Raw genomic sequence first — 15,254 nt, forward strand, 5'->3', positions numbered from 1 at the left:
TTTTGTAAATTTATGACTTTTTTCATAATATTATGTCTTTATTCTCATAAATTTATGACTTTATTCTTGTAATTTTATGAATTTTTCTTGTAATTTTATGAAATTTTTCTTGTAAATTTGTGACTTTTTTTGTAAATATACTACTTTATTCTTGTACATAAACAACATATTTTGTAAATGTATGACTTTTTTCATAATATTATGTCTTTATTCTCATAAATTTATGACTTTATTCTTGTAAATTTTATGAATTTTTCTTGTAATTTTATGAATTTTTCTTGTAATTTTATGATTTTTTCTTGTAAATTTGTGACTTTTTTTTGTAAATATACTACTTTATTCTTGTACATAAACAACATATTTTTTAAATGTATGACTTTTTTCATAATATTATGTCTTTATTCTCATAAATTTATGACTTTATTCTTGTAATTTTATGAATTTTTCTTGTAATTTTATGAATTTTTTCTTGTAAATTTGTGACTTTTTTTGTAAATATACTACTTTATTCTTGTACATAAACAACATATTTTGTAAATGTATGACTTTTTTCATAATATTATGTCTTTATTCTCATAAATTTATGACTTTATTCTTGTAAATTTTATGAATTTTTCTTGTAATTTTATGAATTTTTCTTGTAATTTTATGATTTTTTCTTGTAAATTTGTGACTTTTTTTGTAAATATACTACTTTATTCTTGTACATAAACAACATATTTTGTAAATTTATGACTTTTTTCATAATATTATGTCTTTATTCTCATAAATTTATGACTTTATTCTTGTAAATTTTATGAATTTTTCTTGTAATTTTATGAATTTTTCTTGTAATTTTATGAATTTTTCTTGTAATTTTATGATTTTTTCTTGTAATTTTATGATTTTTTCTTGTAAATTTGTGACTTTTTTGTAAATATACTACTTTATTCTTGTACATAAACAACATATTTTGTAAATGTATGTACAGTATACATATACAGTATAGTCCATATCTTCACATGGACGCTACAAAGCACATCTACAAGTGACAGAGTACAACAATGCGGATTCTTTATTCTTGTGTTGATTTTGCAGCCGTACCTAATGTTGTGGCCTTATTTTTATCATATGTACGCTCGGAATAAAGCTCTAAAAACGACATTCCTTTAGGTCCATAGGTCCATAGTCGTCGTGACGACCGATGTTGTCTGACGCCAGCGTGGGATTCATGTGGTGGACGTCTGCGTGATGCTCCTCTGGCTGCTGGTGCTCTTGATGGCAAAGGTGGACGAGTTGCTCTTGTGGCTGGAGTCAAAGTCGCGCTCGCAGCGGCACCGCGACGACTTGAGGTAGCGCGCCGAGCAGCACAGGAAGTTCTGGCGCAGGTCGTGGAAGAGGTGACCCGCGAAGCACATGTAGATCCACGGGTTGCAGCAGCTGTTCAGGCTGGCCAGCAGCATGGAGATGATGAAGGGCGTGGCTGCACCGCAACACAGGTTGGGGGGGGGGGATCATCATCATCATCATCATAAAACTTTCATTAACTGTACAATGGAGTAAAAATATGTATTCATATATTTGATTTCATATACTATATTATTATTTCATATGTTTACATAATTATTGTGATATATTATTCATATATAATTTATCTACTATTCAGTATATATTAATAAGATAAGTTTGAATATGACATTTTCACAAGATTTTCAGAATAATTATGAAAATGTATGAAAAAAATTACAAAAAAAACAAAAATATAAAAAAAATATGAGAAAAAAGTAATTAATTTACGAGGAAAAATGTTGTACATTTACGACAAAAGTCAAAAATTTATGAGAAAAAACTTTGTAAAATATATGAGTAAAATAAAGCCATACATTTATGAGAAGAAAAGATTGCAAAAATTAAGACAAAAATGTTATTTGTGTTGTTCTTGGAAAGCCATGAATTTAAAATTAAAAGTATAAAGTTGTAAATTTACATGAAAAAAATTCATACATTTTAATGAAAAGCCACAAATTTATGAAAATAAAGTACATTTACAAGAAAAAAGTCTGAAAATTTGCGAGAAAAGTTATACATTTATGAGAAAAGGTTGTAAATTTACAAGAAAAGTCGCTAATTTACGAGAATAAAGGCGTATATTTACAAGAATAAAGTAGTACATTTACAAGAAAGAACTTGTAAAATGAGACAAAAAGCCATAAATTTACAAGTAAAGTCTGAAATTTTGGAGAAAAAAAGTTTTTTGCGAGAAAAGTTAAAAATTCACGAGAAAAATTGACATTTACAAGGAAAAAAAGTTGTAAAATATATGAGACAAACGTAATTGATTTAAGAGAATAAAGCCATAAATTAAAAAGAATAAAGTAGTACATTTTTGAGAAACTTCTGAAAAAAAATTGTGAAAAAAACAGTCGTAAATATGTGAGAAAAGTTGCACGCTTAAAAGAAATAAGTTGTAAATTTACGACAAAAAAGTTTGTAAAATATACGAAAAAAAGGGTAATTAGTTTAGGAACATAAAACATGATTTACAAAAATAAAGTCATAATATTATGAAAAAAGTCATTAATTTATGATAAATAAAGTTGTAAATTTACGATAAAAAGTTGTACATTTACGATAAAAAAGTTTACGAGAAAAGTTGCAAATTTACGCGGAAAAAATGTTGAAAAATATGACTTATGTGACCTTTGCTAATCTGTCTGGGCTCAAATGCTGGGTTTTATTCTCCTTAGATTACCATGTTTTGTCTCATAAATGTATAACTTTATTTTCATAAATTTATGACTTCATTCTTGTAATTTTATTAATTTTTCTTGTAATTTTCAGATTTTTTTTGTGTAAATTTGTGACTTTTGTTGTAAATATACTACTTTATTATTGTACATAAACAACATATTTTGTAAATTTATGACTTTTTTCATAATATTATGTCTTTATTCTCATAAATTTATGACTTTATTCTTGTAATTTTATGAATTTTTCTTGTAATTTTATGAATTTTTTTTTGTAATTTTGTGATTTTTTCTTGTAAATTTGTGACTTTTGTTGTAAATATACTACTTTATTCTTGTACATAAACAACATATTTTGTAAATTAATGACTTTTTCATAATATTATGTCTTTTTGTCATAAATGTATGACTTTATTCTTGTAATTTTATGATTTTTTTTTCTTGTAATTTTATGATTTTTTCTTGTAATTTTATGATTTTTTCTTGTAATTTTATGATTTTTTCTTGTAAATTTGTGACTTGTGTTGTAAATATATTACTTTATTCTTGTACATAAACAACATATTTTGTAAATTAATGACTTTTTTCATAATATTATGTCTTTGTTCTTGTAAATGTATGACTTTATTATATTATTGGGGTTTTTTTCGTAAATTTGCGACTTTTCTCATAAATTTAGGACCTTTTTTCTTGTAAATTTGTGATTTTTCACATAAATGTATGACTTCATTGTCATAATATTACAACTTTTTTCTCACAAATGTACGTCTTTCTGACTTTTTTCCAATGTGGCCTTAAGATTGCTGTATTTATGATATGTAAGACGTATGTTCACCTATGACAGGATTGTTATTGTTGTATTTTGCTAAGCATGTAAATGACATGTAAGTGACACATTATGTCCCAAATGAATTCCTTTCCGATGGAGAGGGGTGGGGTGCCATATTGGTCAAATATTTCTCAGTATTATTGGAATAAAAAAGCATATCAGACGGGAGGAAAGAGTTGAAACGATACAAAGTGAAGCGATGCAAAAAGGCGAGTGATGCTAATGGAGAAGCCTGACAAAGCAAATCAATGCAAGGCTTCCACATGGGCTCATTTGCATAATGACATCACAATGAAAATGCATCCTTCACAGAGGGTGAAGTGGGGGGGGGGGGGGCAGCCCACGCGGACAGAGATTGATCATCATGAAATTGGATGTTCCATTTGGAACGGAGGAAGCCTCGCACGTAAAGGTGCGTCCTTTACGGCCGCCACGGAGACGTGACCTTTAGCAAGTGTTGCAAAGTGAACCGCGGGCGTCCTGCCCACGGGGGGCTGAATGCTAATCAATGGCACAGGCGGTGTGAGTCAGCTGGGGGGGGGGGGTCTTGCTAGTCAAAGCATCAAAGCGTCGGTGTGATGACTGCCTTTTGAAAATAATGATGATGATGATGACGCGTTCCTGCCATGAAGCCAAAGAGCAAATGAGACATCGCAGCAGGCGGGATGATATTGTTTGGGGGGGGGGGGGGGGGGGGGGGGGGCACGACGGGTCCATTTTAGCACTTGACAATTGGACTGGCTGGAGGAGGAAATTGCAAATGGGAGTGGAGTGCCGCTTTGTGACGTAAAAAAGCTAAAAGCAGCATCCACCGTGGAACCGACACCCGACACCCGAGTAGGAGTCTACACAAACTCCATAGACTGGAAATACAACGGATACGAGAGATGAAGAATTTAGGGTTATTATTATTATTATTATTATTATATGGCTTACAGCCACGCCCATATAAGAAAGTCCGCCCCTCTGTGACATCACAAAGGACCAGTTTTACCACGCCTTTTGAAACCGAGCGTTTTGAGCCATCCCAAAGTTATTTACAAATGGCTAAACCTTATTATCTGAAATTTTGGGGTTTTTTTGTTGTTTTTTCTGGTTCAACACCAGAATCCAACGTTCGATTCCAACGACATCGTAAGGTCAGAAAAGTGGAAAAAGCATCATTGGTCCTCTTTATGTTTTTGTGTTACCTTGATTTTGGGTTAGGGTTAGGGTCCTTATTTTAAAAAAATAATATATTAAAAAAAATAATATTTTTAAAAAATAAAAAATAAATAAAAATAAATTTAATAAATAATATTTTTTAAAAATAATATTTTTTTATTGTATCTTTAATGGTTTCTAATCTCGATGCTAGCTAGTAGTAGAACATGCATTAATTTACGAGGAAAAAGGTTGTACATTTACGACAAAAGTCAAATTTATGAGAAATCTTGTATCTTTCATGTATATTGTATATATATATATATATATATATATATATATGTTTACTTGCTTTTATTCAACTCCATTCTTCTGTAAAGCGTCTTTGAAAAGAGCTATACAAATAAAATGTATTATTATTTCTGTCTTGAATTAATAATATAATAATAATAATAATAATAATAATAATAATAATAATAATAATAATAATAATAATTCAAGACATAAATATAATGATTATAATAATAATAATAATAATAATAATAATTATTATTATTATTATTATTATTATTATTATTATTATTATTATTATTATTATTATTATTATTATTATTATTATTATTATTATTATTATTATTATTATTATTATATTATTATTAATAATTCAAGATTCAATAATAATAGTAATAATAATAATTATTATTGTTATTGTTATAATAATAATAAAAAAAAATAATAATAATAATAATAATAATAATAATAATAATTATTATTATTATTATTATTATTATTATTGTTATTATTATTATTATTATTATTATTATTATTATTATTATTATTATTATATTATTATTATTATTAATAATTCAAGATTCAATAATAATAATAATAGTAGTAATAATAATAATAATAATAGTAATAATAATTATTATTATTATCATTATTATTATATTAATAATAATAATAATAATAATAATAATAGTAGTAGTAATAATAATAATAATAGTAATAATAATAATAATTATTATTATTATATTATTATTAATAATTCAAGATTCAATAATAATATTAATATTAATATAATAAATAATATATTATTATTATTATTATTATTACTATTATTATTATTTAATTAATTAATAAATAATATATTATTATTATTATTATCATTACTATTATTATTATTATTATTGAATCTTGAATTATTATTAATAATAATAATAATATATTATTTTTTATTTTTTATTATTATTATTATTATTAATAATTCAAGATTCAATAATAATAATAATAATATATTATTTATTATTTAATAATAATAATAATATATTATTTATTATTTATTATTTAATAATAATAATAATATATTATTTATTATTTATTATTTATTATTTAATAATAATAATAATAATAATAATAATAATAATAATAATAATAATAATAATAATAATATTATTATTATTATTATTATTATTATTATTATTATTATTATTATTATTATTATTATTATTATTATTATTATTATTATTATTATTATTATTATTATTATTATTATTATTATTATTATTATTATTATTATTATTATTATTATTATTCAGACAGAAACCAGCGCTGCCATGCAAACATAGACATGCAAAGCCGCCTAGCTTGTGTTTGTCTGCTGCCAGTTGACATTCGCGCGCGTCTAATGGATACTGATCTCCGCTCGGGCCTAACTATGCTTCACAAACAGCGGCACGTGTCTGACAATTGGGTGGCCTTTCTCTGCATCATTCACGTGGACAAAAGCCATCAGCCGTCAGCCTCCTTCCTGTAATCGTGCAGCATCATAAAAAAAAAAAAAAAAAGCTGCAGCCTCTGCTGGCTGTATTTGTTTTGCGTGTCCTGAATGATGTGGCGACACGGTCGAGGATGGCAGTCGCTCGCTTGGAACCTTTCAGCCAGGAACAACCGTTTTCGACTTCAAAGTTTGTTTGCACTGCGCTGCTTTTGTTTTTGGGCCGCTAGCCTTTTTTAGACGCGTGAAGGCCAATATTTGGAAGCCAGTCAGCCCCTTTGAAACATACTGGAGGGACCAAACCTGACAAACCTTCAACCGTGTTTGATGCGGTGCACAATAATAAACAGGAAGTGGAATGTTTGCCACTGCCAATCAAAAGTGTTGTTTCCCACGGGACTGCGATCTATCCGTGGCGGTGGTGACTCGGCGAATTTACCTAACTGGCCATGATGCATTTGCAAAACATGAGAAAAAGAACATGAAAAGCAAAATAAATATGCTTAGACGTTCAAACAACCTTACTTCTGTCACTTTTATATATACTTCTATAAATAACACCCATATAGTCACCTTTACACCCCGATTATTCTTTGGTTACACCACATTCAACGACATTAAAAGACTAGATAGCAAACAAGCTAACAAGCTAGCAAGGATTCAGTGTTAATAAATTGAACAACAATAAACAACCTGTTTATGACTTCCTAAATAGATTTTTTATTAGTAGAGCCCTGTATACATGAAATAACACCCATATAGTCACCTTTACACTCCTATTATTCTTTGGTTATACCACATTAAACGACATTAAAAGACTAGCTAGCAAACAAGCCAACAAGCTAGCAAGGATTCAGTGTTAATAAATTGCATATTGTCATAGTTAGAGCATAAATAACCTGTTTATGACTTTCTAAATAGCTTTTTATCATTAGTAGAGCCCTATATACATGAAATAACACCCATATAGTCACCTTTACACTCCTATTATTCTTTTGTTACACCACATTAAATGACATTAAAAGACTAGCTAGCAAACAAGCCAACAAGCTAGCAAGGATTCAGTGTTAATAAATTGCATATTGTCATAGTTAGACCATAAACAACCTGTTTATGACTTTCTAAATAGGTTTTTATCATTAGTAGAGCCCTGTATATATGAAATAACACCCCTATAGTCACCTTTACACTCCGATTATTCTTTGGTTACACCACATTCAATGGCATTAAAAGACTAGCTAGCAAACAAGCCAACAAGCTAGCAAGGATTCAGTGTTAATAAATTGCATATTGTCATAGTTAGAACATAGAAAACCTGTTTATGACTTCCTAAATAGCTTTTTATCATTAGTAGAGCCCTGTATATATGGAATAACACCCATATAGTCACCTTTACACTCCTATTATTCTTTGGTTACAACACATTCAATGGCATTAAAAGACTAGCTAGCAAACAAGCTAACAAGCTCGCAAGGATTCAGTGTTAATAAATTGCATATTGTCATAGTTAGAGCATAAACAACCTGTTTATGACTTTCTAAATAGGTTTTTATCATTAGTAGAGCCCTGTATACATGAAATAACACCCATATAGTCACCTTTACACTCCTATTATTCTTTGGTTACACCACATTAAATGACATTAAAAGACTAGCTAGCAAACAAGCCAACAAGCTAGCAAGGATTCAGTATTAATAAATTGCATATTGTCATAGTTAGAGCATAAATAACCTGTTTATGACTTTCTAAATAGCTTTTTATCATTAGTAGAGCCCTGTATACATGAAATAACACCCATATAGTCACCTTTACACCCCGATTATTCTTTGGTTACACCACATTAAATGACATTAAAAGACTAGCTAGCAAACAAGCTAACAAGCTAGCAAGGATTGAGTGTTAATAAATTGCATATTGTCATAGTTAGAGCATAAATAATTAGTTTATGACTTCCTAAATAGCTTTTTATCATCAGTAGAGCCCTGTATATATGAAATAACACCCATATAGTCACCTTTACACTCCTGTTATTCTTTGGTTACACCACATTAAACGACATTAAAAGACTAGATAGCAAACAAGCTAACAAGCTAGCAAGGATTCAGTGTTAATAAATTAAATATTGTCATAGTTAGAACATAGAAAACCTGTTTATGACTTCCTAAATAGCTTTTTATCATTAGTAGAGCCCTGTATATATGGAATAACACCCATATAGTCACCTTTACACTCCTATTATTCTTTGGTTACACCACATTAAACGACTCTCATGTCTAGCATGAGTCAAGACTAGCTAGCACACAAGCTAACAAGCTAGCAAGGATTCAGTGTTAATAAATTGAATATTGTCATAGTTAGAACATAGAAAACCTGTTTATGACTTTCTAAATAGGTTTTTATCATTAGTAGAGCCCTGTATATTTGCAATAGCACCCCTATAGTCACCTTTACACTCCTATTATTCTTTGGTTACAACACATTCAATGACATTAAAAGACTAGCTAGCAAACAAGCCAACAAGCTAGCAAGGATTCAGTGTTAATAAATTGCATATTGTCATAGTTAGAGCATAAATAATCAGTTTATGACTTCCTAAATCGATTTATTCCCATTAGTAGAGCCCTGTATACATGAAATAACACCCCTATAGTCACCTTTACACTCCTATTATTCTTTGGTTACAACACATTGTATAACTCTTATGCTGGAGGGAGTCGAGGCAGATACTAGCTAGCAAGCTAACAAGCTAGCAAGGATTCAGTGTTAATAAATTGAATATTGTCATAGTTAGAGCATAGAAAACCTGTTTATGAATTTGTAAATATTTTTTATCATTATTAGAGCCCTGTAGACATGAAATAACACCCCTATAGTCACCTTTACACTCCTATTATTCTTTGGTTACACCACATTGCATAACTCTTATGCTGGAGGGAGGCAAGGCAGCTACTAGCTAACAAGCTAACAAGCTAGCAAGGATTCAGTGTTAATAAATTGAATATTGTCATAGTTAGAGCATAGAAAACCTGTTTATGACTTTGTAAATGTATTTATTCCCATTATTAGAGCCCTGTAGACATGAAATAACACCCCTATAGTCACCTTTACACAGCTTTACAAATGCAGTTTTTGGACAGTACTTCTTGCAGTGGCCATTGTCTCATTAATGTAATGGTAATGATAATAGTTTTATTTTATTTATTTTATTCAATTTGAACATGCATCAGATTACAATTGAATGCATCCCATAATCAGTTCCCAGTTCCACATGTCCAAAAGGAGTAGGAAGAAGCAAAGCTTATTAAATCCTACCCCTCCATCTGGTACTTTTACAATCACTAACTGTTACATTTGTTCACTTCCTGCTTTCTATAATACAGTTTAAGGTTTTTTGTAATGTAACATTACTAACCCCTAGTGACCAGTGTAGAGTACTACATATCACAACGTCTTCTGAATGTCTTAGATTTGTATTTTACTTCCTTGAACCTTTTTTTGGAAAATATTTGTAATTAAAAATATGTCATAGTCAACAAGTATTTTATTTTTCTACTCTAAATGTCGGCTTTGGTAGCTTTCTTACGGCTAAATGTCAAGGAGACGTTCCACGGCGGCCCCCTCGGGGAGCAAACAAAGCTTGTGGTCGTGCGGTGGCACACACTAATTTGATTAATGATTAGCTGTCTGACACCGAGCGGCATGATGAGCGCGTCGTGTGCATTTGAAAAGGGACCGGCGCTCCGTTTGAAAGATGATATCATATATGATATCCATATTTCTCATGTCCATTGGGGCATATACTGTAGCTATAGAATATAATAATTACAGTTAGTTTGTCATATATTTACTTATTATAATAATTATCTACTTAGTTATCCTGTTTTACAACCTTCTAAGTAGGATTTTTTATATTATTAGAGCTCTCTAGACATGACATAACACCCCTATAGTACTCATATTGCTCAATATAGTAGCTAAAATCAAGACATAAATAAGACTGGTGCTCGTGTGTGTGGCAATAAATATGTTCCAGATGTGTGGACAGGAAGTGATGTCACGGTTTCAAACCATGGGCCACAACAGTAGCCTATGTTAGTATTATAATGACGATGACTGTTATTAGTGATATTATGATGTTACTATTGTGTCTTATTAGAGCTCTCTAGACATAACATAACACCCCTATAGTACTCATATTGCTCAATATAGTAGCTAAAATCGGAGAAAATAAACCATTCAAGACATAAATAAGACCGGCGCTCGTGTGTGTGGCAATAAATATGTTCCAGATGTGTGGACAGGAAGTGATGTCACGGTTTCAAACCATGGGCCACAACAGTAGCCTATGTTACTATTATCATGACGATGACTATTATTAGTAGTATTATGATGTTACTATTGCGTCTTATTAGAGCTCTCTAGACATGACATAACACCCCTATAGTACTCATATTGCTCAATATAGTAGCTAAAATCAGAGAAAATAAACAATTCAAGACATAAATAAGACCGGTGCTCGTGTGTGTGGCAATAAATATGTTCCAGATGTGTGGACAGGAAGTGATGTCACGGTTTCAGACCATGGGTCACAGTGGTCTGGTGTGTGACAAATGATGATAATAATAAATTATAAATAATACACGACCGCTGTTCAATAAGTTATTTTGTTATTTTCGTTATTTTGACTTTATTATCATAATATTAGTTATTAATTATTAATATATTAATAAAAAAATATTAATAACTTTTTCCTAACCTAATTTTCCAAAAAAAAATAACTTTATTGTTTGATTTGTTTCTTGTATTAGTTTTTGTTATTACATATTTTAGCCTTTAATATTTTTTCATATATTGCTATTCAATTTTTTCTTATATTATTATTTTATTCTCATGATATTTTGTTTTATTCTCATAAATTACTGCTTTTTCATTTTTGCTGTTTAATCGTATTTTTAGAATGCACCGAGGGCTAATTAAAAAAAAAAACAGTTGCGTGCCATAAACGGCCCCAGGGCTGCACTTTGGACACCCTGTGTGGTGAAATGAAGTGTTTGTACATCACATTGCTGTACCTAATGAAGCGACCTATAGCGCCGCACTCACCCTCGCGGGGGGCCGCCGGGTCCCAGGCCGACCACATCTGCACCGAGAAGAAGGGGGTCCAGCAGACGACGTAAGCCAGCACGATGACGAAGGTCATCTTGACGGTGGTCATCTTGGCCTTGGAGATGAGCTTGACGCTGCTGACGCGCGCCAGCGTGCTGCCCCCTTTGCCGCCTTTGGGCGTCAGGCTGATGCACTGCTCCCTCCTGGTCTTCAGCTTGAAGTTCTGCCATATCTTGAAGCTGATCAAGCCGTAGCAGATGCTCAGTATGGCCACCGGGATGATGTAGATGGTCAGGCTGATCCACGTGATGTACGCCTTGGCCCCCCAGGGCACAACGAAGTCCCCCCAGCAGTCGTACACCCCGGAACCGGCTGAGCCCACCTCCGTTAGGGAGAAGATGAACATCTGCGGAACGCTGAGGAGCATACTGAGGCTCCAGGAGAACACCACGTAGAAGCGGTCCTTTCTCCTGTGCAAGGAGCGCAGAGGCTGGCAGATGGCGAGGCACCGATCCACGGACATGAGCACCAGCATGTACGTGGAGGCGAACATGCCCACCACCTGCAGGTACTTCACCAGCCTGCACACCAGATCCGGGCCGTAGAAGCGGAAAGTGATGTCCCAGATGAGCTGGGGAAGAACTTGGAAGACGGCCACCACCAGGTCCGCGATGCTGAGGTGCTTCATGAAGTAGTACATTCTGGACTGGCTGTGCTTGGCGCTGTGGATGGCGGCCAGGACGCACAGGTTGCCGGTCAGCGCCAGGAAGAGCACCAGAGCCAGCACCGTCACCTCCACCTTCGCTACCTCCTCGTTCCTCTTCAGGGGGTTCGTCTGGTTCTGCCCGCCCGGGACGCTCAGGTTGAACCAGCTGGATTCGTTCACCTGCCACGGTGAGTCGCTTTGGTTGAAAAAGCTCTCCATGGGTGCGTCAGGCGTGTGCGCATGGGCCAAGATCTTCTCCAAACATCTCTGATCCCTATCAAGATGCCTGCATCCTAACGAAAAGGGCATAAAACAAACCTAAATGTATTCATCCCATAAAATGAAACTCACAAATATCATATTTTCCAGCAAAAGTAAGAAAAACACCCGAATGTGGAGCTACTGAGATGTTTCTCCCAACCAAAAACTCAAAATATCCAGCATCATTCCAGTCTAAAAAAGAGGAGAACAAAAAAAACTGTAAAAAGATCTCACGAGCTCCTTGATCCTCCCCTGCCAAGAACGGCAATGGGCAGCCCAGGAGTAGCACCGCAGCATAAAAGCTGCTGTCTATCTCCACATCATTCACTGGCCATAACCGGTACTGCCACTGGGGGGCGCTGAACACCACTTTGCATGAACGCTCACTTTAGTGGTGAAACTCCAATTCCATCTGACAGAGAAGCACATTGAGAGCAAAGATACAGGAAATATGACGGATGATATGTGGATTAATTTCTCTACTGTTTATTTCAAAAGTACACAAATAATACAAAGAGGTACTAAAATATAAAACCTGTTGGTTTCGCTACATTATTGACAACTATAACAGGAAGTGGAGATGAATACTGCTTAGTTAGATGATCTTGACCCACACGGGTGTCGGCAAAATGAAAAGTGTGATGAGAACCATAGAACAGGAAAGGGTTATGAGCATATTGTCAACTCGTGAGCTAACCGGTTGACTTCAAATTCACCTTTATTTACATAGCGCCATATCACAACAGTATAGACCTCATGGAACTTTACACGGAAAGGTCGGAAAATGAAGACTGGGAACCGACTGAAATCCAACATGAGCAACCCGAGGAAAAACTCCCTCTGGTGAAGAAACCTTGGACAGAACCCAAGTTGAAATATAAAAAATGTATTTCGTATTTATTTTTTCTAACTTAGGAAGCCAAATACTTACCACTTCCACACAGAATGAGAGGAGAATTTTTTCCACGCTATCATGTAGGAAATTTCATGGCAGACTTTGTGAGAGTCATCGTTCATTTATGAATTAATTTCTGAAAAAAATGCAATTTAGCGAGGGGGTGATAACATAACTTTTGTATTGCCAGGGACAATTTCATTGCCATATCATATCTTTTTTCACAACCAAATTTTGTTTGTTTTTCATAATATTAAACCTTGAATATATATATATTTTTGTTTTTCAACTTTATGCTACAAAACTGACATTATTTCCCTCATAATATTATGAGTTTTGTCTTGATATTTTGACTTTATTCGCAAAAAAGTTTGTTTATTTTTTTCTGCTATTTTTCTCAATTTCTTAAATACTTAAACTTTATTTTTTTCCCAAAATTATGACATCATTATATATGATATTTTGACTGTCTCATATAATTACTACTATGCCTTTTTTCTTTAATATTTAAACTTTATGCTACAAAAATGCTTTTTATTTTTTTCCTCATAATATTATGTTATTCTTGGAAAATTACTACCTTTTCTCGTTACATTCCAAATTTTGTTTTTTCTCTTTTGACTTTATTCTTGGAAAATTATGGCAGATCTTTCAATTTTTTATGCTTTTAAAAAATTATCTATATAGTATATTTATATATATATATATAAAAAATAAAAATAAAATTCTTTTTTGACTTTATTCTTGTAAAATTACGGCAGATCTTTACATTTTTTATGCTTTTTTTAAAATTATATATATATATATTTATATATATATAAAAATAAAAATAAAAAGTTCAATTCTTTTAATTGTGCCACAGGCCAATGAAATAAACGGAAATGACCCCAATGCCTCACTTTGAACACCCACCGGTCAAGAGATTTATGATACATGCAAAGCAGCTTGCAGTGCTAAAAAACTAACCTGAGCTTTTCTTCCTGTCACTCACACACCGGTGACCTGGAGTGATGCAGGAGTTATGATGCCAATTTTAAGCCATCAAACAAGGAAAAATAAACATAATAAATCATGATAAAATACGATGATAATGTAAAAAATGAGTAAATAAAAAAAATGAAAAATAAATAAATGAAAAAAATAAATAAATAATAATAAATAAATAATAATAAATAAATAATAATAAATAAACAATAATAAATAAACAATAATAAATAATTAATAATAAATAATAAATAATAAAAATGTAAACATGTTTGAGTGGAAGAGACGGTCACTTAATAAAATGCAAGCGGAAGGCTCCACTTTTGCGTTGTCAATTGCAAAGCTGTAACAATTTCGATGTCTTTTCTTTGGAAAAATGTCACATGTGCAGACCCCATCAGAAGGTTTTAGGTCCACTTATTCAAGTCAACCCCCCCCCCCCCCCCCCCCCCCCACCCACTCCTCGGCAAACCCCCCTTTTGTGGCTTTGAGTCTGGAAAATGGTAGATTGAGTGGAAATGAAGAGGAGCTAACGTGAAGACTGACGATGATTTAGTGCTACCTGGAAAGTGAAAGGGCAAGGGGAAAAAGAGCAGTCATGATTGATCGTATGGAACGGTGTTCATATTTCATATTTCTGGTCAGACAGCACAATGCTACAGCGTATGGTGCGTTGGACGGCGTGTATGACGGTCAGTGACATCAACAGCGCCCCCTAACGGTTGTGCTCAAAATGCTTTGAAAGACATGCTAGTTTTATGACATAATATGACTTAAGGATGAATAGTTGCTAAGTACCACCCGTGCCCAAAAATGATCTTTAACAG

General features: G+C 32.4%; 1 protein-coding gene across 1 annotated transcript; it reads right to left on the bottom strand.

Moving 5' to 3' along the window:
- Window positions 1-836: 836 nt before the first annotated feature.
- On the bottom strand, window positions 837-12,795 carry oxtra (oxytocin receptor a). Its single transcript, XM_058055738.1, has 2 exons — window positions 11,579-12,795; window positions 837-1,462 (listed from the first exon to the last, which is right to left on the bottom strand). The coding sequence occupies exons 1-2, from the start codon at window positions 12,594-12,596 to the stop codon at window positions 1,209-1,211; spliced, it is 1,272 nt and encodes a 423-aa protein (XP_057911721.1). The 5' UTR covers window positions 12,597-12,795; the 3' UTR covers window positions 837-1,208.
- Between the last annotated feature and the right edge of the window lie 2,459 nt (window positions 12,796-15,254).

This window comes from Doryrhamphus excisus, chromosome 18 (assembly GCF_030265055.1).
Source record: "Doryrhamphus excisus isolate RoL2022-K1 chromosome 18, RoL_Dexc_1.0, whole genome shotgun sequence".
In the NCBI taxonomy this organism is placed as follows: domain Eukaryota; kingdom Metazoa; phylum Chordata; class Actinopteri; order Syngnathiformes; family Syngnathidae; genus Doryrhamphus; species Doryrhamphus excisus.

What these genes read in the sequence shown, in the direction of transcription:
- oxtra (XM_058055738.1), bottom strand. Translation starts at nt 12,596, where the DNA reads ATGCCCTTTTCGTTAGGATGCAGGCATCTTGATAGGGATCAGAGATGT. An exon ending in CCCGGCGGCCCCCCGCGAGG is followed by an intron (nt 1,463 to 11,578) that starts GTGAGTGCGGCG and finishes GTTGCGGTGCAG; the next exon opens with CCACGCCCTTCATCATCTCC.